This window comes from Cetorhinus maximus, chromosome 21 (assembly GCF_964194155.1).
Source record: "Cetorhinus maximus chromosome 21, sCetMax3.hap1.1, whole genome shotgun sequence".
NCBI lineage: Eukaryota > Metazoa > Chordata > Chondrichthyes > Lamniformes > Cetorhinidae > Cetorhinus > Cetorhinus maximus.
The window spans coordinates 45,633,652-45,659,928 of NC_135899.1; the positions used below are offsets into that span (position 1 = coordinate 45,633,652).

Genomic DNA, 26,277 nt, shown 5'->3' on the forward strand with positions numbered 1-26,277 from the left:
TGTGCAGTCTGGCCACAACCTGCTTTCAACACCCACTCCCTGGCCTTTCCCTTTGTTCTAGTAGCTTGTTTGTCTTGCCTTGAGTGCATCTGTTGAGTCTGCCTTCTAATTCATATGTTATTTCTTACTTAAGACACTTAACTAATGTTTTCAGAGGCCACAGAGGGAGTCAGAGATGGGGCAGTAGAAGAGCAGATGGCAGTTGCAGGCCCATTGCATCCTACCTGCTTCTCCTTATCTTATCCTATGACACCTTTTAGTAACTGCCAGAAAACCATATCTTGAATTCTTCACATCACTCCTTCCATTGAAAATGAACACTGATGCTCAACAACTCATTGTAAACCTCTCTTTATTTTCTTCTTCCAGATGTTTCTGAGTTAGAAGAAGTAGAGGATGAAGAAGAAGTCTTCATCTGAGGCAGTCCCTTTGGTTTGATGGGTTGTGAGATGGATGATAAATCCAATGCGCAATCTGAAGACTTTGCCACATGTGGCATAGGTGATGCTTGAAGGGTTGGGAGATGGATTGTTTGGAGGTTTGTGCACTCCCTCTGATGCCTCGACTTTGCCTCTGCATGTTCCCGATAATTCCTTTGATGTATTCAGTGCCTTTCCAAATGAGCCTTCTCCATTTTGGTCGGTCACAAGTCAGGGTGTCCCATGTGTGAGCAGATGTGTTTAACCTTTCCGCTGTCTTTCTAGGAGTCTCCTACTGCAACTGAGTTCCAAGTGAAGCAGTTGCTTTGGAAGCAGGTTTTGAGTGATTAGCGCCTCAATGCTGGTCAAGCTGGCTTGAGAGAAGACGCTGTTTTTGAAACATCTTTCTTGCCACTGGATTTGGAGCAACTTGCGAAGGCACCGCACAAGATATTTTCCAGTGCTTTGAGGTGCCTGCTGTAGGTTGTCCAAATCTAAGAAATATATAGGAACATGGGGATCATTGCTGCACAGTAAACCATGAACTGAGTCTTGGGTTTGAAATCCTTGTCCTCAGATACTCTTTTCCTCACCTGACACATTGGAGGCAATGATAAATTTTGTCATTTATTTCTGCCTTCTTTGAGAAGAGGCTCCCAAGATGTGGAAAATGGTCCACATTTTCACTGATCTCACCATTGATCATAATCGATGGGGGGAGATGTTTTGCTGTGGAAGCTGGTTGGAAGAGGACCTTAGTTTTCTAGCTCTTTACTGAAAGAGTAATTTTCTCATATGCTTCGGAGAAGGAGTCAACAATGACCTGCAGCTCAGTGATCAAAGTATATCAGGCTTTCCAAACTTGTCAGCACTTCATTGCAGACATTGTCAATCTCCTTTTTGTCCAAACACCAGGTCGGGGATATCCATCCTCGGAAGGGGCACTTAAGAGTCGGATAGAGAGATACACTGTTGCAAGTATGTAGCATGATTGGCCAGGAAACCTGGGTAGATTTTGCTGACTGGAGGATTGGCCCTTAATTGAAGAGCTTGAGGACCCAGGTCGCATGGGCTCTGATTTAAAGCAAGGATTTTTCTAGAGCACCAAATCTATGTGAGGGCAATGAGATGTTCTAAAGCACTTTATAACCAATGGATTACAATTAACATGTAGTAAAATCAGAAAATATTGGAAATGCTCAGTAGGTCAGGCAGCATCTGTGGCAAGTAACAGAGTTAATATTTTGGATCATTGATGATCCTTCATCAGAACCCTAACCCCGAGTTCTGATAAAGGGTCATCATGACCCAAAATGTTAACTCTGTTTCTCTCCACAGAAGCCGCCTATGTTCTTCAGTATTTCCAGCATTTTCTGGGGTTTTTTTTCAGATTTCCAGCATCTTCAGTATTCTGTTTTTGTATTAAAATATAGTCCAATAAACTGCACATAAATTAATGACCTGTTCTTGCTGATGGCCACTGGAACATAACAAGGGCAGGACTGTGTCACGCCTGTACTCACTAGCTACAACACTGATATGTGCTACACAGGGAACAGTATTACACATGCATGCAACATGGCATGAAAACAAGCACACACAGGAGACATACTCTCACCTAATTCTAATATGGAATATATAACAGGGCAATGCCTCTGGGCTAATATTTCTCCACAGGTTAATGCTGAAGAAGTTTTATGAAACAGACTACTTAATAAAACAATGAAAGATTTCTACTGATTTAGGTGCCTATAAAGTTCTGAGAGACAGGGACAAGAAAAGGCTGATCAGTCCATGGCAATACAGTAACAACAATGTTGGTGAGTAACAGCACAAATTGCAGGTACCTGAAGAAGAAAGCATGAAAACCTCTTTTGGAATATAAAGTTTGTCTTCTGAGTTTCTCGCCCAATCCTTCATTCCTCTCCTGCCTTTCATTGGGAAGCTGATATCACTTGACACGGCAGAAACAGGTTCTCGTTGAATACTAGTTACTGAAAAGAAGGGAAAAAAAGTTACTACCCCAATCATGCTTTCTGCAATTCTATTACTTGGCATCACAGATTCGACCTTAAGAATAAACTTATCAATTAATAAATCTCTGTGTGGCGTTTATTAATGGCTGTAATATTTTACAGAACAGTAAAACCTATGCTTGATTCCTGATTTGTGCCACGTTTGTTAATCTCATCCACACAGGAATTGGAATGCATCCATCAGGCACAGAATTCCTGGAATGGGGAAGAGAAAAGTGCCAAGTCTTTTCACTGCTGCTAGTTACTTCTTGACTTCTGTTAGAAACTACATAGGTGAAAACAGTATTGTAATTCAGAAAGAAAGAGTCTGTGATAAGGATGCACCATCTGTGATTAACAAAGAAAGTTAAAGGTGGTATCAAACAAATAAAAATAGTATATATTCCTGCTAAAATTAATGGTGGGTAAATTTTAGAAACCAGCAAAGGTTGGCAAAAACATATTAAAGAGGGAGAAATTAAGCTACGAGAGTAAACTAGCAAGAAATATAAAAACAGACAATAAAAGCTTCCAGAACTATATGAAAAGGATATGCTGGCCCCTTAGTGGAAGAGAGTGGGGAATTTAATAATCATAAATGAGAAAATGACAGGGACTTTGAACAAGTATTTTGTATATGATTTCACTGTACAAGACACAAAAGCATCTGAAGAATAGTAGAAAGTCAAGGGGAGAAAGGAATTGAGGATCTTAAAATAATCACTATCACTAGAGAAAAAGTATTAGGTAAACTAATAAGATTGAGGGTTTACAAGTCCCACGGACATACAAACACACGAAATAGGAGCAGAAGTGGGCCTTTTGGCCCCTCAAGCCTAGTCCACCAATCAATAAGATCATGGCTGATATGTTTGTGTTTCAAATTCCACATTCCCATCTACACCCAATAACCACTGCTTACCTTGCCTAACAAGAATCTATCTCCCTCTGCTTTAAAAATATTCAATGAACCTGTCTCCATCGCCATTTGAAGCAGAGAGTTTCAAAGACGCACAACCTCTTGAGAAAAAAAAAATTCTCGTCACCTCTGTCCTAAAAGGGCAAAGGGCGACCCCTAATATTAAAACAGTGCCCTATAGTTCTGGACTCACCCACAAGAGGAAACATCTTTCCATATCCAATTTCCAAGACTGTTCAGGATCTCATATACTTCAATCAAGTCACCCCTCACCCTTCTAAACTCCAGTCTGTGCAACCTTTGCTTATAAGGCATTCATTCCAGGTATTAATCTAGTAAACCTCGTCTGAACAGCCTCCAATGCATTTACATACTTTCTGAAATAAGGAGACCAAAACTGCACACACTATTCGAAATGTGGTCTCATCAATGCCTGTATAACTGAAGCATAACAGCCTTATTTTAAGTTCAATTCCTCTCATAATAAAGGATATCATTCCATTTGCCTTTGTAATTACTTGCTGGACCTGCAAACTAACGCTTTGCGACTCACGCACTGGGGTGCTGCTTTGAGCTGCATTAGAGTGCTTAAGTTGGAGTTTGGTGAGTGAGAGACTTTTAAGGGTTAATTTAAGGGTTATTTTTTGTCTAAAGTCTAGTATTTCTTTAATTTAGCAAATAACCAAAAGTTGCTCTTTAGGTTGGGAGGAGGGTTTTAGTTCAGCTTTAAAACAGAGTTATACAGGCTCAGTTGCAGCTACAGCTAGTTAATTAAATATCTGGCTTAAACAGGTTTTCAGAAATCAGATTCAGAGAGCATAAAAGTGGGCCATTTACAGTGTCACCTTGTCTGCCCTGGAGTGCTGCTTTGGGTTGCACCAGTGTGCTTAACTTGGAGTTTGCTGAGTGAAAGAGTTCAGTGAAGAGAAAAGGAGGCGAGCCTTTTATTTTCTACCTTTCCTCAGAAAGAAGATCAGCAGCCTTGGTAAGTAGGACCCGGTGAGTATTTTTACTGTCCTTAATATTCTCTAAACTAGAGAAAATAAAAGTAAAGGGAGTAATTTAAGGGTAAGTCAAGGCAGGGTAGCTCAGGCACATGGAATGCTCCTCCTGTGCGATGTGGGAAGCAAGTGTCAAGGGTGACCATGTGTGCAGGAAGTGTCTCCAGCTGCAACTACTCAAAATCTGTGTTTTGGAACTGGATCTGTGACTGGAGTCATTGTGGAGCATCCGCAAGGATGAGATCTTCATGGATAGCACCTACAGTGAGTGGTCACACCGCACGTAAAGAGTGCACAGGCAGAAACGGAATGGGTGACCGACAGAAAGAGTAAAAGCACTAGGCAGGTAGTGCAGGCGTCCCCTGGATCCATCTTGCTCTCTAACAGGTTTTCCATTTTGGATACTGCTGGAGGATATGGTTTCTAAGGGGAATGCAGCAAGAGCAAAGTCTGTGGCACAAGAGGCTCAGCTGCAAAGGGTGGGGGGAGGGGGGGTGAAAAAGAGTGGGAGAGCAAAGTTTCTGTGGCTGCAGATGTGAAACCAGGATGGTATGTTGCCTCCCTTGTGCCAGGGTCAAGGATGTCACTGAGCAGCTGCAGGATATTCTGAAGGGGAAGGGTGAACAGCCGGAGGATGTGGTCCATATCAGTACCAACGACATAGGTAAAAAGAGGGATGACATTCTGAAAGCAGAATTTAGGAAGCTGGGAAATAAATTAAAAAGCAAGACCTCAAAGGTAGTAATCTCAGGATTACTCCCACTGCCACATGCTAGCGAGATCAGGGATAGAAGAATAGATCAGATGAATGCATGGCTGGAGAGATGATGTAGGAAGGAGAGATTAAAGTTCCTGAGGCATTGGGACCAATTCCGAGGAAGATGGGACCTGTACAAGCTGGACGGGTTGTGCCCCAGCAGGACATGGGACCAATCTCCTCACAGGAGTGTTTGCTAGTACTGTGGGGGAGCGGCAGGGGGATGGGAGCCTGTGCAGGGAAACACAAGAGAAGGATACAAAGATGGGAATTGAAGTCAGAAAAGTAGAAAGTAAAAGCGGAAGGCAGAGGAAACAGGGCTAGCAGCAAATAGGGCCATAGTACAAAAAAAGATTAAAATGTTAAAAAGGCAAGTCTAAAGGCACTGTATCTGAATGCATGGAGCATTTGCAATAAAGTAGACAAATTAACAATGCAAATAGATATAAATGGCTATGATCTGATTGCAATTATGGAGACATGGCTGCAGGGTGACCAATGCTGAGAACTGAATATTCAAGAGTACTTGATATTTAGGAAGGACAGGCAAAAAGGAAAATGAGGTGGAATGGTGTTGTTAGTTAAGGATGAAATCAGTGCAATATTGAGAGAGGATATTGGCTCAGAAAATCTAGATGTAGAATCAGTCTGGGTTGAGCTAAGAAGCAACAAGGGGCAGAAATCATTAGTGGGAGTTGTCTATAGGCCTCCAAACAGTAGTGGTAAGATAGGGAACAGCATTAATCAGGAAATCAGAGATACATGTAACAAGGGTGCTACAGTAATCATGGATGACTTTAATCTATATATAGACTGGGCAAACTAAATTAGCAATAATACAGCAGTGGATGAATTCCTGGAGTGTGTACGAGATGGTTTTTCAGACCAGTACATAGAGGAACCAACTAGGGGACAGGCTATCCTAGATTTGGTATTGTGCAATGAGAAGGGATTAATTAATAATCCTGTTGTGTGGAGTCCTTTAGGGAACAGTGACCATAACGTGATAGAATTTTTCATTAGAATGGAAAGTCCGAAATCTAAACGAAGAGATTAAGGTTTGAGGCATGAGTTGGCTAGGATAGATTGAGGAACTTCATTAAAAGGCATGATGTTGGGTAAGCAATGGGTAATATTTGAGGAATGAATGTTTTGCATTGCGACAGTTATACATTCCTTTCTGGTGCAAAGGCACAACAGGAAAAGTGGCCCAATCCTGGTTAATAAAAGAAATTAAGGATAGTATTAGATCCAAAGAGCAGTCATATAAAGTTACTAGAAAAAGTAGCAAGCCTGAGGATTGGGAACAGTTTAGAACTCAGCGAAGGAGGACCAAGAGATGGATTAAGAGAGAAAAATAGAGTATAAGAGTAAACTTTCAAGGAATATAAAAGTGGACTGTAAAAGCTTCTGTAAGTTTGTAAAAAGAAAAAGATTAGTGAAGGCAAATGAAGGTACCTTACAGTCCAAAACAGTAGAATTTATAATAGGGAACAAGAAAATTACAGAGCAATTAAACAACTACTTTAATTCTGTCTTTACGGAGGAAAACACAAAAAACTTCCCAGAAATGCTAGGGAACCAAGGGTGTAGTGAGAAGGTAAAATTGAAGGAAATTAGTATTGCTAAAAAATAGTGCTGGAGGAATTAATGGGACTGAAAACCAATAAATCCCCAAGGCCTGATTATCTACCTCCCAGGGTACTAAAGGTCGGGAAGCGGCAGGGGCATGGAAATAGTGGATGCATTGGTTGTCATCTCCCAAAATTCTGTACATTCTGGAACAATCTAGGCAGATTGGAGGGTGGCAAATGCAACCCCACTAATTGAAAAAGGGGGGAGAGAGAAAACAGGGAATTACAGACCAGTTAGCCTCATATCAGTAGTGGTGAAAATGCTTGAGCCTATTATAAAGGATGTGATAACAGGATAACAGGACACTTAGAAATTCTCAATGGGATTAGACAAAGTCAACATGGATTTATGAAAGGGAAATCATGTTTGACAAACCGTCTGGAGCTTTTTGAGGATGTTACTAGCATAAGGGAGGCCAGTGGATGTGGTGTGTTTGGATTTTCGGAAAGCTTCAGATAAAGTCCCACATAAGAGGTTAGTGTGCGAAATTAAAGCACATGAGATTGCTGGTGATATATTGGCATGGATTGAGAGATGGGTAGCAGACAGGAAACAGAGATTAGGAATAAATGGGTCTTTTTTGGAGTGGTGGGCAGTGACTAGTGGGGTACCGCAGGGATCAGTGCTTGGTTCCCAGCTATTCACAACATATATCAATGATTAGGATGAGGGAACCAAATGTAATGTTTCCAAGTTTGCTGATGACACAAAACTTAGTGAGAATGTGAGTGGTGAAGAGGATGTTAAGAGACTCCAAGACGATTTAGACAAGTTGAGTGAATGGGCAAATACATGGCAGATGCAGTATAATGTTGATAAATATGAAGTTGTCCACTTAGGTAGGAAAAACAGAATGACAGAGTATTATTTAAATGGATAGATTAGGAAATGCTGATGTACATAGGGACCTGGATGTCCTTGTACACCAATCACTAAAAGCAAGCATGCAGGTGCAGCAAGAAGTTGAGAAGGCAGATGGTATGTTGGCCTTCATTGCAAAAGAACTTGAGTAAAGGGGCAAGGGTGTCTTACTGCAGCTGTACAGGGCCTTGGTGAGACCACACCTGGAGTGCTATGTGTACTTTCTGTCTCCTTACTTAAGTAAGGATATACTTGCCATAGAGGGAGTGCAGCGAAGGTTCACCAGACTGATTCCTGGGATGGCAGGGTTGTCGTATGAGGAGAGAATGGGTGGACTAGGCCTGTATTCACTGGGGATTAGAAGAATGAGAGGGGGTCTCCTTGAAACGTATATTCTATGATGAAGACAGATGCAAAATGTCTGTTCATGTCATTCACTATTCCCTTATTATCAACTATTAACTCCCTATTCTCACTCTCTAGAGGGCCAATACTCATTTTCCTTACTCTTTTCCTTTTCAAATGCCTGTAGAAACTCTTGCTATCTGTTTTTACATTTCTACCTAGCTTCTTCTCATATTCTAATGTCTTTCTCCTGATTATCTTCTTAATCATTCCCTGCTGTTCTTTATATTCTGACCAATCATCTGACCTGCCACTTACCTTTGTGCAGTTATACGCTTTTTCCTTACGTTTGATGTTTTCCTTAACTTCCCTAGTTAACCAAGGATGGTGGGTCCTGCCCTTAGAATTTTTCTTTATAGTAGGAATATACTTATTTTGAGTATTCTGAAATATCCCCTTTAATGTCTGCCACTGCTTCTATATTGACCTTTCCTCTTGCCTAGTATACCAGTTAATGTGAATCTGATGGCCTGCATTCTAGGGTCTTAAAATAAGTGGCTGAAGAGATCATGGGTGCATTGGTTATAATCTTCCAAAATTACCTACATTCTGGAAAGGTTCCAGCAGTTTGGTAAACCACAAATATAACAGCTCTGTTCAAGAAAGGAGAGAGACGGAAAGCAGGAAACTATAGATCAGTTAGGCTAACATCTATCATTGTGAAAATGCTAGATTCCATTATTAACAATGTAGTAGCAGGACATTTAAAAAATCAGAATATTATCAGGCAGAGTCTTCATGGTTTTGTAAAAGGGAAATTGTGCTTGAGTAATTCTTTGAGGAGGCAAGAAGCAGAGTGGATAAAAGCGAACCTTTAAAGGCGATCTTATTGAATGGCGGAGTAGACTTGAGGGCTGAATGGCCTACTCTTGCTCCTATTTCTTATGTTCTCTTACTGTCTGTTTTTATATTTCATATTAGTTTACTCTCACATTCTAATTTCTCCCTCTTTATTATTTTTACATTATCCTTTGCTGGTTCCTAAAGTTTTCCCAATTTCACCAATCTTCACAGTACTATATTGTATGTATTTTCTTTCAATTTCATATCATCCTTAACTTCCTTAGATTGCCACAGATGGTGCATCCTTCTTGTAGTCTTTCTTATGCAATGGAGTATATTTTTGTTGAGAGTTTTAAAATATCTCCTTAAATGTCTGCCACTGCTTATCTACCCTTTTATCTTTTAACCCATCATTCCAGTCCACTGCAGCCAACTCTGCCTTCGTACCTTTGCAATTGCCTTTATTTAAGTTTAATACACTAGCATCAGACCCAAGTTCACCCAAGGTGAACTGATCAGTATGTGTGAGAGTGGTACTATACCAAACTTAGTGGGTGAACTGGTCAGAGCGTGAGAGTGATCTAATCTCAATCCAAAACAAGTATCAGTTGGTAAACAGACCAGATTGTGGGACAGTGCCACAATCTCAGCCAAAGACAGGTATTAGAGCATATCTATTTATTTTCTCTCTGAAAATTACAGTGGCTTTAAAGTTACATTGATATTCCAATATAGTCCAATGCCTCAGTTAAACAAATCACTTGCAATTGCTGAACTTACCAAGATTATCTGTCACAATGAGGGCGCTCTGAAACACCTTTAGCCCATGACCCACAATATGGATGAAATCTTCAACCACCCGCATCAAGTAAATTGATCCTGGTGCAACCTGTGTGAAATGAATCAACATTATTGCATTATCAATACTATAGTGATAAAATACAGAAAATCTTTCATTAAGCAAAGCATTACTCCAATTGCAACAGTCAACACAATGTAATTCAATATTCACGGGACATGGAACTGCAAACAGTTGTAGTCCAGGACCGGCACTTAGTTTGAAATGCTGAATTCAGTGAAGTTTTTGAGTTAAGTAGCTTAATCATGTCAGTGCATTGAGTTGTTAATTAATTAAGGGCATAACAAAAGTAACATAACCTTGATGCTGAAATCAGCATCAGAATTGCCAAGGCTGCAGCTGTCACATCAAAGTTGAGAAGTTGAATATGGACCAACAGCAATTAACTGAAAATGCAAAGCTCCATGTGTACCAGGCTTGTATTCTCAGTGCCCTCCTTTACAGTAGTGAGGCATGGACAACTTTTGCAAGACAAGAAAAGGGGTTGAACGGCTTCCACCTCTACTGAAGAAAAGTGGGCATCTCCAGGCAGGACAAAGTGTTGAATGTGGTAGTACACAAGCGTGCAGGGATCACCAGCATGTTTCCCCTCTTGAGACAACAGCGGCTCCATTGGCTGGCTCATGTGAGCCGAATGGATGATGGCTGCATTCCCAAAGATATGCTCTACGGCAAGCATGAGACCAACAGGTCGTCCACGTCAATGGTACAAGGATGTCTGCAAACAGGATCACAAAATGACCAGGATCAGAGTTGATGCATAGGAAGTCTTTTCTGCTGATCGGAGTGCTTGGGAGACAATCAGTCAGTAAGGGCGTGGAAAAAGCAGAGGACAAAAGAAACAATCAGATTGTGGAAAAGAGAGCCCGCTGGAAAGAAAAAAAATCAGTCCACCTTGGGCCAACACTATTCATCTGTGCCAGCTGCAGGAGGGACTGCCAGTCATGAATCAGCCTCTACAGCCACAACAAACAATGTTCAGTCCAGAAGTGACATACACCCTGAGCGCAGTCCATCATCTCCCGAGAAGGATGGATGCCAGAGTGAGAGAGTTACCTCTAATTCTGGCTGAATTGCATACTACTTCATGGGAAGTCAGGAGCCTCATCCCGGTGTCACTAAGTTACCAGTCTCAAAACCGCTCAAATTTAAATTTCTCATTCTTATGTTTAAATCTCTTCATGGTCCTCCTGTAGTGTCCTCCAGCCCTACTACCCTCAGGGAACTCTGCGTTCCTCCAATTCTGTCCTTTTGTGCAACCCGGGTTTTCTTTGTCCCACTGTTAGTGGTTATGTCTTCAGCATGATACGCCCCCAAGCTCTGGCACTCCCTTCCTAAATAGCTCCATCTTTCTCTCTTCCTTTAAGATGCTGCTTAAGACATACAGCTTTGATTAGGCTTTAAGTCACCTCTCTTAGTATCTTGTTATGTGGTGCGGTGTCAAAATTTATCAGATTATACTCCTGTGAAGCTTAAGAGCTTTACTAGGTTAAGATGTTTTATAAATCCAAGTTGTTGTTGTAGGGCAGAGGCTTGGGGAAATCTGTAAAAGTTCAAGGGGGTCAATAATAGCTTGGGGGCCTCAGAAAAAAAACTCATGCAGATGATGTGGCTGCGGGAGGGAGGACGGGGTGGTGGGTTGGAACCATTTTGGTGGGCAGTAGTCAGAGATAGCTCACTGTTAGCAGTGTACTTGGCGACTATCTGTATAACACAACAACATTGCTCTAAGCTCTGGAGTTATCTCCATAAACATCTCTGCCTCTTTACCTCTCTCTCCTCCTTTAGGATGCTCCTTAAAATCGACCCCTTTGACCAAGCTTTTGGCCACATGTCCAGATACCTCCTTCTGTATTTTGGCTTTAAACATGTTTTCATATTTCTCTTGTTAACCACCTTTAACATAGCCAAACACCCCAGCACTAAAAGTGCTTCCTTTTCGCCCTATGACTGAGTCTGCTTCTGCATGTGTGCAGGTGAAGCAGTCTTGGTGGACCACTCAGCGGCTCCAAAGCCCAGGTCAAAAGCTTTTCAGCAGTTAGAGCAGGGCTCTGTGTAGCTTATCTCTATGAGTGCTGAAGCAACAGAGGTTGCACCATGTAGCGCTGGTAGGAAGTGTAAAGAAGCTGTCATTCACCAAGGATAAGCATATAAATGTTTGACAAAATGTCATATTGTTAAGTTTCTTTTTTTTTAATAATGCCACCACTTTCACATCTTCACCATTATTGCGTTCTGAGTGCCAATTCACCCTTTCTCTTATTTCATGATGAATGGCAGTACATGGCTGGAATGGGAAGATGCATAGTTGAAGGACTGATTAGTGAAGGTTGTGTGGATGGTGGGAGATGGTTGAGGGCAGCGGTTGGGACTGGTAGTTTTCTTTTCTTATTTGTTCCAGTCAGAATATTTATTTCAAACATCTAGCTGTGATGACATCCCCACAGAGCAATATACCCGGTTGGTTGGCAAAGCTTGTCCCATATTCATATTTTTAGCCTCCCCCACTGCTTCAATGTTTTACTCATCCAAAGATTTGTGATGAGAACCTTTGTCCTCCTTCATCTGTAATCATTTTTGCTGTGCAATGTTGTTTAGGATGCAGCACATCACTATCCTTTTAGAGACACTTGCTGGCAAAAACTGACAGGTGCATCCAGAGCTACCTAGGAACCTGAAGCCTGAAGCGCATCTTCAAGGTGCCGGCGGCTTGCTCTACAATACAACCGGTTGTCGTGGCTCTGGTTGAAAAGCTTCTGTACCTCATTGGTGGAGTTCCCCTTGGGTGTCACAAGCTAAGTTTGAAGGGGATATTCCTCAACTGCTTCACTCGAGTTCTAAAATCTGCTTCCCGGAGTGAAAAGGTCGGAATTATTGGACAGCCACAATACAAAGACATCATTACAGCTCCAGGGGAATCTGGCACAGAGCTGTATGAACCTCTTCAGTGGCTTTACATTAACGGTATAATATCCCTCACTTATTCTATTTTCGTCTCTGAGGAAATTGGCATAAATCGACACCCTGATAAACAATCCACTCGTCACCTGTCTGATACATTTATGGGCAGCCGACTGAGAAACCCTGGACCTACTTCTGCTGATGATCTGGAAGGGGCCAAAGGCGAAGAAATTAAGCAGGATGCTGGCTTTGATGGTGACAGGCAATGCATGGTCACCAGATGCAGCAGGGAAAAGCTCTTCTTGAAGGACACAGCAGATGTTAGCAATCACTTGCTTTTACACTCTGAGCCTTTGGAAGCACTGCTCTTCAGATAGGTCTAGGAAGCTGAGTCTTTGATGTAGACTTCTTACATGGGTAGTACCTCCTGTGACCTCACCCTCCCTGCTGTTCTGCATCTCTCTTCTGTTGATCCTACCATAGCATGTCATCGCTGCCATAAATGGTGGCTGTCTTCCTCACCTGATGCAATGACTAAAACATCTCCCATCCTGCTGAGGTCCATTTAAAAGTCACCAACCATGTCATAAACCCCTGTATTCACAAGAACTCCCTGCTAAACATTTGCCAAATGGAGCTGACAAAGAATTTAACATTTTTTGAAATTGGAACCTCTTGAACTGCACCTAAATATACTCTGCTGACTGCTGCTGCTGCTGTATTCCTGTTCTGCTGGCTGCCTGCCTCAAGCCTTTCTTTCTTCATCTTCCATTGCTGGGGACCTGGAGCCTGGAAGGCCTGAGAGGCCTGCAGAGGGAGAGAAAAGGACAGAGGGAGAGAGAGAGAGAGAGGAAGAGCTGCTGCTGCTGTCGCTGTTGTTGCTGCTACTGGACAGGGAGGCCAGGACTGTGTTTTAAACATCCTAGGTGGGTGTCTAGACATTTATTTGTTCAGGTGGGGGCTGAACAAGAACTGTGTTTTGTAGGGGGAGGGCAGAAGACCTTTATAGACTTGGAGGAGAAAGGGTGTTTTTGTGTGTGTGTGTGTGTGTGTGTAAAATCTTGCCACCACCCCTCAGCCCATTCCATCAGTGCTTCTTGCTAAGCCTAAGCTCAGGTAGCAGGGGCTGCCTGGTGAAGAGGTACAGGGCTCACTCCTGTGTGCCAGGCAGTACTGGCTACCAGGTGAAGACGTCGCCCTCCCCCTACCAGAAGATCATCAAGGCCCCCACCCACACTCCATTTTCCATCAACAGACACCCACCTACACCTTCCCCTTTCCCTCCTGTGTCTTCCTGTCCTTTACCCCTCTTCCTCCCCATCTCTCCTCTATTAACATCTCAGAGGGGGAGGTTAATCTACCTTTCTCCCCATCTCCCTCAGGGAGGGATATTATTATTTCTATTTCTCAGGGTGGGTGTAGCTCAGCCCCTATGGCGGCTATACAGTCACCTGTAGCCGGGCCTTCACGGGCAAATGCCGAGGCGGTGCTGTCACCGGTGGCGGGGCCCCCCAAAAAGACCTATGTGGGACCCTAAAGGCCCCCGAGTTGGACAGGAATGCCCGGGGGAGGTTCCATACGTTTCTCGCTGGGCTTCTGAAGGAGATGAAGGCTTAAAAACAAAGTCCTCTCATTCTTCTATCTCAGGTGCTGGTAGCACATATTTCTGACAATGAAGACTACCATAGATAGCCTCAACATCCATGGCAGCAGGGACGCACAGCACAGGTTCCAGAACTTCTCGGTCCTCCGGGACGGGAAGAATGCAGTGTGCTTCCTGCAGGAAACCCATACTGTTCTAGGAGACAAAGCCTCCTGAAGTGGCGAGGGGGGGTTCTACAAGAGTCACTTAGCCTCCAATTCTGGCAGGTGGCTATCTTGTTGGCCCCACATTTTCAGCCAGAGCTCTTGGGGGTCAAGGAGCCGATGCCAGGCTGGTTGCTGCACCTTACTGTGCGCCTGGGGGGCACAACACTTCATTTTGTGAATGTGTACGCTCCCCTGGGCTCGCAGCAGCAAGCGAGCTTCTTTGAGGAAGTGTCCACTCATCTTGGCTCCATCGACGCGGGCGAGTGCATCGTCATCGGGGGGGATTTCAACTGTACCCTCGAGGCCTGGGACCGTCACGGTGCCCAGCACCGCACACTAGGTGTGAGTAAGTTGCGGGACCTTGTCAGGTCCTTCGACTTGGTGGACGTCTGGCAAAATCTCCATCCTGACTCCAGCGTTTTCACTTCCGTGTCACCTAGTGTCGGAGCGTCCATACTCGACCACCTTTACATTTCAAGGACGTATGTGTCCTGCGATCCGTCAGCTTCTGTGCGGTGGGTGCCATGCATGGACCACCGTCTGGTGTGGGCGGAGCTCGCTCCGTTCTGCGCTCGGACAGGGGCCGCATACTGGCACTTTAACAACCTGCTGCTGGAGGACGAGCGGCTCCTGGACTCGTTTCATCGTTTCTGGGCCGGCTGGAGAAGGAAGCGGGGAGGCTTCCCCTCCTTGAGGCTATGGTGGGACGTGGGCAAGACTCACGTCCGCGCTTTCTGTCAGGAGTACGCGAGAGGGTCGACAAAGAGGCGGAAATCCAGGGTCGAGGAGTTGGAGAAGGAGATGCTCGACCTGAAGGCACGTCTCCGTCAGCCTGACGCGGACCTGGCCCTGCGGCTGGTGTATGATGAGAAGAAGGGCGTGCTGCGGGACCTGCAACTCATCGGGTCCTGTGGTGCGTACGTGAGGTCGCGGATCCGGTTCCTCCAGGACCCTTCTACTCACTGGAAAAAAGTCCGTCAGCAGCTCCTTACGCTGCTGGCCGACGATGGATCCCTTGTCTCGGATCCGGAGGGCATCAGGGCCATTGCCAAAACCTACTACACTGCCCTGTTTTCTCTGGTTCCATCCAGCAAGGATGCTCACAGAGTTTTGTGGCAGGTTCTGCCGCAGGTCGGCCCAGAGGGCACCAGAAAGCTTGACTCCCCTATAAGTCTGGGGGAGCTGAACGGCACCCTCGACAGTCTCTCATGGGGCAAATCCCCGGGGCTGGACGGGCTAACCGTGGAGTTTTTCAGGGCATTCTGGGACGTCCTGAGGAGCGACTACGCGGGGGAGAGTATTGCAACTGGCGAGATGCCCCTTTTGTGGTGCAGGGCCGTAATTACCCTGCTGCCTAAAAAGCGGGATCTCCGCCTCCTTAAAAACTGGCGCCCGGTCTCCCTCCTCAGCACGGATTATAAAATTTTTGCCAGGGCCATGGCTTCTCGCCTTGGCACCGTGCTGGACCACATGATCCACCCTGACCAGTCCTACACCGTCCCGGGCCGTACCATTTTTGATAATATCCATCTGGTCCGGGACACGATTCACTATTCCCAGAGGGCTGGTCTGTCGAGTGCCTAAACAAAAACAGAATTACCTGGAAAAACTCAGCAGGTCTGGCAGCATCGGCGGAGAAGAAAAGAGTTGACGTTTCGAGTCCTCATGACCCTTCAACAGAACTGAGTAATATTAGGAGAGGGGTGAAATATAAGCTGGTTTAAGGTGGGGGGGGCTGGGGGGAGAGAGGTTGGGGGGGGGGGAGGGGGGGGTTGTAGGGACAAGCAAGCAGTGATAGGGGCAGATAATCAAAAGATGTCACAGACAAAGGAACAAAGAGGTGTTGAAGGTGGTGATATTACCTAAGAGAATGTGCTAATTAAGAATGGATGGCAGGACACTCAAGATACAGCTCTAGTGGGGTGGGGTGGAAAGACTAACAGGGCATTAAAGGTATAGATTTAAAAATAATGGAAATAGGTGGGAAAAGAAAAATCTATATAAATTATTGGAAAAAACAAAAGGGAGGGGGAAGAAACGGAAAGGGGGTGGGGATGGAGGAGGGCGTTCAAGATCTAAAGTTGTTGAATTCAATTCAATTCTAAAGTTGTTGAATGTTTGTTCACCTGTCGAGTGCCTTCCTGTCTCTTGACCAGGAGAAGGCGTTTGACAGGGTGGATCACGAATATTTATTCGGGACCCTGCGTACATTCAGGTTCCGCATTTTGTCGCCCGGTTCCGACTTTTGAACGCTGCCGCTGAGTGTCGAGTGAAGGTTAACGGGTCCCTAGCGGCGCCCCTTCGCTTTGGGAGGGGAGTGCTTCAGGGCTGCCCCCTGTCTGGCCAATTGTATTCTATTTTCGTGGAGCCTTTTCTGCGCCTCTTGCGGAGGAGGTTATCGGGATTGGTTTTGCAGGGGCCGGGCATCGGGGTGGTCCTTTCGGCTTATGCTGATGACGTGTTCCTCATGTTTAGTGACCCAGCTGACCTGCGGAGGATGCGCGAGTGCCAGGAGATCTACTCTGCCGCGTCTTCAGCCAGGATCAACTGGGGTAAATGTTCTGGACTCCTGGTTGGTCTGCGGCAGTTGGATCCCTTACCCTAGGAGCTCAGGCCTTTCACCTGGAGCAGGACCAGCCTCCTCTGCCCTGCTGAGGAACCCTGGCCGGCAAACTGGCAGGAGCTAGAGACCAAAGTCACCACTCGCCTGCGGCACTGGACAGGACTGCTCCGAGTCCTGTCTTACTGGGGTCGAGTTCCGATCATAAACCAGCTGATTGCTGCCATGTTGTGGTACCGGCTGGTCACTTTGACCCCTCCGCCGGACTTTGTCACGAAAATCCAGAGAATGCTCGTCAACTTCTTCTGGGACAAAAGACTGCACTGGGTCACTGCTGAGTCTCCTGCTTAGGGAGGGCGATCAGGCGCTGGTGTGCCTACGCACCCAGGAGGCGACCTTCCGCCTTCAGGCCCTGCAGCGATAGCTTTATGTTGAGCCCCCTCTGAGCTGGTGTGCCCTGGTGACGTGTTTCTTCCGCCAGGTGCACGGCCTGAATTATGATGTGCAGCTCCTGTTTATAGAGCTGAGGGGCCTTCGTGGCTCCTTGCAGGCGTTGCCCGTTTTTTACCAGGACCTGATCAAAGTCTGGAACATGGTCGCCTCGCGACGCAGCTCTCCCCCATCAGGAGTTGCGGCTATCGTCAGAGAGCCGCTGCTCAGGAATCCGCCCCTCCGTCCTTTTCAGTGGCTGGTGGAGAGGAGGGCTGTGGCTGCTGGGGTGACCAGGATCAGTGATGTGCCGTGCGGTGGAAGAGTGGGCTGGATGCTTCCACTGGAGTTGGCGCATCGCGCGTCCGTGGACGTCTGGCTTGTGGCCAATGCAATTCAAGACCTTAGGACAGTCGTTCACATCCCCGACGTTATATTTGGCCTCGAGGTGGCACAGGTGCACGGTGGTCTTCCGTCTGAGCGCACCCCTGTTCGGACGGATTTCCACATTGGCCTCAAGCCCCAAACCCTCCCTCGGGAGCCGGTGCCCCGCAACCCGAGCCGCCTCGCGGAAATGCCCTCCGTGCTATTTAGCACGGCGCAGAAGGGTTCCCTGTACGAGCTGTTGCTGCACACCCTTCACTTTCCTTGTCCTCGCCCGCCGCCCGGACATGCCCTGGTGTGCCTTGTTGCCGTCCGGCAGCGGAGGTCTCCATTGGAGGGCCCTCTATGGAGGTGCCCTCCCACTTTCCATCGGGGACCTGGGGTGGAGGGTGTTGCACGCAACAGTCCCATACACCGCAGAATGTGTCGGTTCACGGACTCCCAAGATACCTGCCCTTTTTACGGTCTTGTGGAGTCCATGGACCACGTTTACGTAGGGTGTTGTAGACTGAACTCCCTTTTTAGTTATTTAAAAAACCTTTTATTATTGTTTTGTTTGCACTTCAGCCCCACGCTCCTGATCTACGGGCACCCTGTGCGGAGGGGGGGCCGAGAGGGAGATGGACCTCCTCATGAACCTGCTCCTGGGCGTGGCCAAGTTGGCCATTAACAGGTCCAGGCAGTGGGCGATCGAGGATGTTGTTCGACCTGACTTTCTGCCCCTCTTCTGCGGCTACGTTCGCACCCAGGTGTCCCTGGAGAGGGAGCACGCAGTGTCTGCCAGCACCGTCGAGGCCTTCCATGCCCAATGGGCACTGCGGGGACTGGGGTGCTTTATCAACTCTCTTAATCACATTTTGGTTTGATGTTTGTAAGTTTTCTTTAAACTTTGCCTTTGGTTTTACAGCTATCCTAATTTAGGGGCTGTGTTTACTTTATACCTCATTTTGTTAATTTAGTTTATTTGGTTGACTCTGAAAGAGTTAAATATCGCCTTTCACTAGTGAATTTCTTGAGCCCTGTTCTGGGGCTGTTGAATTCAAAAGGATGTTATTAAAATGAATTTAATGCCCCCTCATTGGCAGTTCATTATTAAATTAATTTATGTCCTTCATGTGCCAATGAACTTGTCAACTGTGGTGAGCAAATTACTCGCACATACCCAAGCATGTCCCAGTTAAGTCAGGAGGTCATTTATTGGAGCCAGTTAGACTTCAATTTTATTTTATTTTTGCTACCCATCTGATCCCAACCCATTTTTGGTTGCTAAAACACCGCCCAGTATCTCTGACAATGCAGTACTGCACTGAAGTGTCAAGCTTTGATAATGCGCTCAAATGCCTGACATGAGTATTGATCTTCCAGCCTTCTGACTCAGGACTGAGAATGCTGCCAACTGAGTCAAACTGACTTGCAACATTTCTTTATAAGAGTAAGATTCCATCTAACCAATCTCTTGATTTTTTTTGAGGCAACGACAATCCAAGTTAGCTGTAGTATAAGGGCCTGCCTTATCTCACCTCTAAGATCATGGTTTCATGGTCCACTCCAGAAACTTCAGCACATAATCCAGGCTAACACTTCAGTGCAGTACTGAGGAAATTCTGGACTGTTGGAGATGCTGTTTTTAGTTGAGGCATTAAAGTGGGTCTCCATCTGCTTCCTTGGATAGATGTAAAGGAAACTAAGGTATTATTTGATGGAGAGTCAGGGTGATGGCCTGGCCTACATTTATTCATCAATCAACATGATCAAAACATATTATCTAGTCATTTACCTCATTGCTGTTTGTGGGATCTTGACTGTTTGAAAAATGGCTGAGGTGTTTCTTCATAGCAGTAACTACACTTCAAAAGTATTTCAATGACTGTAAAGTGTTTGTGATATCCAGAGGATATAGGAGGCATTATATAAATATAAGTTCTCTCTTTCTTTAAACATTACAATGTTGAGTTCTTGGACTTTGAAAAGACATTTGACAATATTCCACATTAGTAGGTTGAGCAATGGCAGATGAAATTTAATGAAGAAAAGTGTAAAGTACTGGATGTAGGTTGGAGAAACAGGGAACAAACATTTTCCACAACTGGCATTTCTATAGCTGAGGAAGTTGAAAGGGGCCTAGGAGCCTTAGTAAACTTGATGCATAACATGTGCAACTGATGCAGAATAATATTCACTAAAGCTAACAGTATAGTGTTCCGTACCAAATCAATATGCAAGTCAGAGGAAGTCATGAGCAACCTGTGCAGTGCTTTGGTCAGACCATGAATTGAGTACAGTAATGTGTCTGCCTCTGTCAGGAAACAAAGCAAATATCTAAATGCTGGAGACAATGACAAGCAGAATCACGTAGGTCTAAGTTATGAAGGCTGGAGAAACTTGGCATTTGATTTTACTCCGGGCATTGTTATGATACGTGGTATTTGCCAGGTTGACCAAATCCACAAAGGAAACTTGGCCACGCTATCACAATGTTTTTGCAATTTGTATTTATTATGAGGTTTGTGCATTGAATTCAGAAGTAATGAGTCTACTAACACCTTTAGAGATTTTAAAAATTAAATTAAAACATATATCCGCAAAAAAAGAATTAAAACACATACACAAGATTATAGTTACACCATTACTTAATATTACAACAAATCCCAAAATTCCTAATTAACCTGACTCCCAACTACAGACCCCTTTTAATGCAACAGTCCAAAATAGATTTTAAATGTAATCACTCACCATCCTGACTTGGAAATATATCATCGTTCCTTCACTGTTGCTGGGTCAAAATCCGGGAATTCCTGTCCTAACAGCACTATGGGTATACCTCCGCCACATGGACTGCAGCGGGTCAAGAAGGCAACTCACCACCACCTTCTCAAGGGCAACTTGGGATGAGCAACAAATGCTGGCCCAGCCAGCGAAGCCCACATCCCGTGAATGAATGAAAAAAAGAGACAATCCAGCAAGGTTACCGTAGCACTCATTCGACAGTGGAATTCCAAAGGCTTTTAACATAATTTTGGTTACTGGAACAGCAGACTTCTGCAAAGTGGCTAGAGGCTGTTTCCCCAAGTCTGTTTTACATGGTGTATCTTTTGGATCTTACACGGCCACACTTGATACAACCTTCCATCCTTCTTTAAATATATTTCCTCTCTCTTTAATCTGTAAATCCCATTGTTTCCAAATGTCTCTGGAATTTACTTTTCTCATACTATAACAATCTTTAATGTTGTCAATATGGCCTTTTCCTTTTAGGAAAAATAAAAGTAATAACCTTGCCCTATTTATTCTGCCAGTTGTAAAAAATTATCACGTTTCTTTGAAAACCAAACACCTCTCCACTTATCTTAAAATGCAAATTTCATTCACATCCTATCTACTGAATTTATCCTAGCTCACTCATTAGCATTTCAAATACCCTTTTTACACCTAACTCTTTTGATAATTTCAACCTTGTTGTCTATCCAACTCTAATTCAATTAAATCACCCACACACAGAACCATCTACACATTCACAAACATAAGCCTGCTTTACAATATCCCACAATACTACTATGAAAAATATGATAGTTTTGTGACAGCGTGAACATGAGGTGCCAGTGGCCAGGGATCACAGTATCAGCATGAGGCCAGAACCATTACTGAACCAGGACCATTGTCGTGGCTATCAATGAAAATAGCTAGGTGGTCAGCATGAAGGAGTCCTATTTCACATGGGAGGAAGCTGATGTTGAGGATCCATGGGAATGGTTGCTGACACTAAGGTAAGTGGTAAGGGAGATTCTAATGATAAAGACATCTCATCAGAAATCAGGAGCAGATCAAGGGGTTTCAATGATAGCTCACAAATATTTAACTTTATAAACTTATCATTGAATATAGCGGTTGGCAGAATTGCTGAGCTGAGCTAAGCTATGTTTGATCTTCATTCTAGTGTAAACAACATTGGCCATTTGAGTGTAGTCAGTTGGAAATCATGAACGACACCTAAGAACTGTTACACAGAAAAGGCTTACTTACTTGAAGTGCATCGTCCCATTTTGCTCTGTTCTCTGCTTCAAGCATGTAGCTGACAATCTGAAAGAATTTCTGGGTAAATAAAAAGGAATGGAAATTATATAATTCCTTCACTTCTCCCATTTCATTTTGCAAATGTCAGGGGGCTAAGACTTCACCCTATATTTTTATTATATATATATATATTTATCTAAGTATATATATCATCCTGGCTGGACAAAGGCTTTAAGCTGACTGAAGATCTGAAGACTGAAGCTGACTATGATCCCACAAAAGGAGGGGGAATTTTATAGCCCTGTCACAGCAGGGATGAAGCCGTAAAATCCGGCAAGCCGTTCAAAAGTCAATTGACTTCGGCGGGGATGTAAAATCATGCCAGCGTAAAATTCCGTCCAAGTAATTACTGGCATTACGAACAGCAGCAACCTCATTATCTCCAAAGAGGCGCCCATGACCCTTTGACTGTAGAGATCAAATCCCCAGCGCTTGTACGAAGGCCCTTTACATTTCTAAGGCCAGGGCCCTGGCCAACGAGATGATCCATCTGCGAGGACAAAAGGGCTCGGAAACCTCTTGAATTTATTAATGGTTGAAATATTAACCGTCTCAAGAATCCAGACCAGGAACATGCATTCTTTGCCCAAACCAAGGTGGAGAAATGGCTGTCATGTCACATGACACCCCCTCCTCCTCCCGCCAAACTGCTAGAACCTGTAACATTGCCTTGTGGGGCTGAAAAGATGTAAACAGCCATTTTCCATATAGTAGGCAGCAGCAGAAAAAGGGCTCTGGCCAGGTTTTTGAATACCTGGCTCTCCGTCCACACTGTTTTCTACTGGAGCTTCTGAATTTCTGAATCAGCACCTACAAGGCTAATCCATCCCTATGGGCCCATCTCATCGTGGAAGTCATCTCTACTGGAAAAGTGAATTATCCAGCATTAGTCTTCAGCCAGCCAACTCTGAAAAAATACACCATTGGACTTTGATTCGAGACTCTGGACTCATGTGAAACAATAATTCTTATTTTGTCTATGGTCTTTGTCCTGTACGTCTGTCTGTTCTCTATCTCACCTTTGTTGTATGAATGCCAAGGAGGCCACATTGCGCCCTCCTCTCGCATTTCAGTGTGTGCAAATAAAATAATCATTTTAGTTCATCCTATCCCGAGTTTGCTGCGGGATTATTAATAGAGAATTGGATCACATCAAAACTGAGGGGCTTGGAAAATATGCTACCACATATAAAGGGGGAAATGAAAAATCAGAAACACCTTTCTGTTTACGGACGGATGGTGAGAGCAGAAATCAGGGCTGTTTAAGTAAAATCTCTCCTGTCCGTAATACAAATTATTTATTTTATGATTTGGTCATTCACAGAACTTCTGGGATGTGATGTAAAGGGAAAGATCTGCAATTTCTTATAGGCCTAAAAAGCTTTCCACTATTCACAGAATCACACAGTGCAGATGAGGCCCTTCGGCCCATCGAGTCTGCACTAACACATGAGAAACACCTGACCTACCTACCTAATCCCATTTACCAGCACTTGGCCCATAGCCTTGAATGTTATGATGTGCCAAGTGCTCATCCAGGTACTTTTTAAAGGATGTGAGGCAACCCACCTCCACCACCCTCCCAGGCAGTGCATTCTAGACCAACACCACCCTCTGGGTAAAAAAGTTTTTCCTCACATCCCTCCTAAACCTCCTGCCCCTCACCTTGAACTTGTGTCCCCTCGTGACTGACCCTTCAACTAAGAGGAACAGCTGCTCCCTATCCACCCTGTCCATGCCCCTCATAACCTTGTACACGTCAATCAGGTCGCCCCTCAGTCTTCTCTGCTCCAACGAAAACAAGCCAAGTCTATCCAACCTCTCTTCATAACTTAAATGTTTCATCCCAGGCAACATCCTGGTGAATCTCCTCTGCACCCCCTCCAGTGCAATCACATCCTTCCTATAATGTGGCGACCAGAACTGCACACAGTACTCCAGCTGTGGCCTCACAGTTCTATACAACTCCAACATGACCTCCCTACTTTTGTAATCAATGCCTCGAATGATAAAGGCAAGTGTCGCATATGCCTTTTTCACAACCCCGCTAACATGCCCCTCCGCCTTCAGAGATCTATGGACACACATGCCAAGGTCCTTTTGTTCCTCAGAACACCTTTATTAAATAGCGAAGTAACATGATTAATTTTCTAATCTTAAGGAATGTTTCATGAATAAAGGGAACATTGGAAAATTATATTTAGGGCATCAGCAAAGTTCTCACCTGGATGCCAGACAAGGACACTCACAACACGGAGAAACTGAAGGGGTCAAGAGAGTTGGTGGAGAGATAGGGCTTGATATCAACAGCATTACAATTATAGGAAATAATGTTGTTGGAGAAAACATAAGTGCTCTAACCAGACACCAAATAAAAGGTATGCATGAGGACAATGCCAGCATCTCATTTTTTAATGATGCATCCAGGACTGAACGGTATTCTTGATTGGGCCTGATGCCACTTGACTCAATAACCATCCCTTCACCACCAGGGCACTGTGGCTGCAATTTATACAATCCATGGGATGCACTGCAGTAACTCATGAAGGCTACTTCAACAGAAAATCCCTTTACCACTATGGAGGACAAAAAGCATCAATATCATGGAACTTCCAAATCACAGACCATCCTCACTTGGACAGAGATTGCTGCTTCTTCAATGTCGCCGAGTCAGAATCCTAGAATTCTTTACATAGGGTATGCAACACAGGAACAAGCCATTCAGCACATTCAGTTCATGCTGGTGTTTACGCTCCAACTTGGGCCTCCTCCCATCTTTCCTCATCTAAATCAATCATCATAATCTTCTATTTTCTCCTTCCTCATATGCTTATCTAAGCTTACTTTAAATGCATCTACACTATTTGCTTCAACCAGTCACTGTGGTGGTGAGTTCCACATTCTCACCATTGTCAGGGTAAGGAAGATCCTTCTAAATTTCCAATTTGATTTCTGTGTGACCATCTTATGTTGAAGACCTCTAATTTTGGGCTTCTCCACAAGTGAAAATATTCTGTATCTTCATTCTATCAAAACCTTTCATAATTTTAAAGACCTCTTTTTGGTCATCCTTCAGCCTTCTTTTCAAGAGAAAAAGACCCAGCAAGTTTGTCCTCTCCTAACAGGTACACACCTGGATTTCTGGTATTAACCCAAACCTTTTTTGCACCCTCTCCAGTGCCTCGATGGACTGGATTTTCCCTCAATCCGAGAGCTTGTGCCTTCCCCCTGTATTTTTGTACCACAGAATCAGGGTGAACTGTAGTCAGGGCTGTGGCCACCCAAGGGAAGCGGAGGCAGGAACGGGGTAAAAAATGGTGTAGGGAGTGGAGGTAGGTCCATCCTGTCCCGGGCATGATAAAGGGCCCACCTCCAGCGTCATATTTATATTATTTCAATACACGGAAAACTATTCAGGAAGTGGCTGGAAATGCTCAGGAATTTTCAGGAACTGACTGGAGATGCTGCAACAATATCTTTGACCTTTGAGCATATGACATTGTTGCTGTAATTGATGGCTAATAAATTGTTGCCCTGTAAAAGTTAGTTCGTAACTCCACCCAGTCCTCATATGTTGCCTGTGAAGATATAATTCAGAAGACTCTACTAGACCAGCCTTTTACTGCTTCCTCCCTGCAAGTGCCTGCACTCAACAAATGACAAAGCAGCAGTTCACAGCACAGCTCTGCAAGTGGCAACAGCAGCCAACTCAGGTGCTGCACCCCACACTGAGACTTTCACCACCCCTCAGAACTTCCGGCAACCTCAACAGAGGAAGCCAGACATATGGCTACTGCCAACTTGACCCCATACCAAGGCATGAGTGCCCCTCAAGGACCTCTACCTGCACTCAACAAATGACAAAGCAGCAGTTCACAGCACAGCTCTGCAAGTGGCAACAGCAGCCAACTCAGGTGCTGCACCCCACACTGAGACTTTCACCACCCCTCAGAACTTCCTTCTGATGGCAACCTCAACAGAGGAAGCCAGACATATGGCTACTGCCAACTTGACCCCATACCAAGGCATGAGTGCCCCTCAAGGACCTCTAGCCTCTTATAAAGCAGTTGCATAGTCCTAACACATGCTGAGATGCCACTTGTCCAACAACAATGAAGCCAACAAGCCTCTACACAGCGGACCCATCACTAATATGTCAAATGGTTAAATGCCATCCTCCGAGTATCATGGCATCTTGCCAAATCAATGATGCACTGCACATCTGGACAATACATATACTGACCCATGTACCTCTTTTAACCCAATGTCAAGATGGCTGAAAGGGACAGCATCCAGGATAACTGGGATATTCTGGCATCACAGTTCACTGACCGAGGCCTGGCAGAGGTAGTGAATACAACGATGGGCATCCTCTTCCTGCCTGGCTAGAAAATGTCATCCATCATTACCAAGAGGACATAGTTGGAGATTGCGAAGGTGGTCAGTGCCTCAGGGGAGCACCGGCATCC

The 26,277-nt window shown here is 44.7% G+C and overlaps 1 protein-coding gene across 1 annotated transcript in view; it reads right to left on the reverse strand.

Moving 5' to 3' along the window:
- adgrb2 (adhesion G protein-coupled receptor B2) overlaps positions 1-26,277 on the reverse strand; it is a 1,091,625-nt gene that overhangs the window by 522,348 nt on the left and 543,000 nt on the right. The window contains exons 11-13 of the mRNA XM_078566906.1: positions 21,758-21,826; positions 9,576-9,684; positions 2,267-2,413 (exon numbers count right to left, since the gene is read on the reverse strand). Coding sequence (XP_078423032.1) covers positions 2,267-2,413; positions 9,576-9,684; positions 21,758-21,826 — 325 coding nt within the window. The remainder of the gene's footprint in view (positions 1-2,266; positions 2,414-9,575; positions 9,685-21,757; positions 21,827-26,277) is intronic.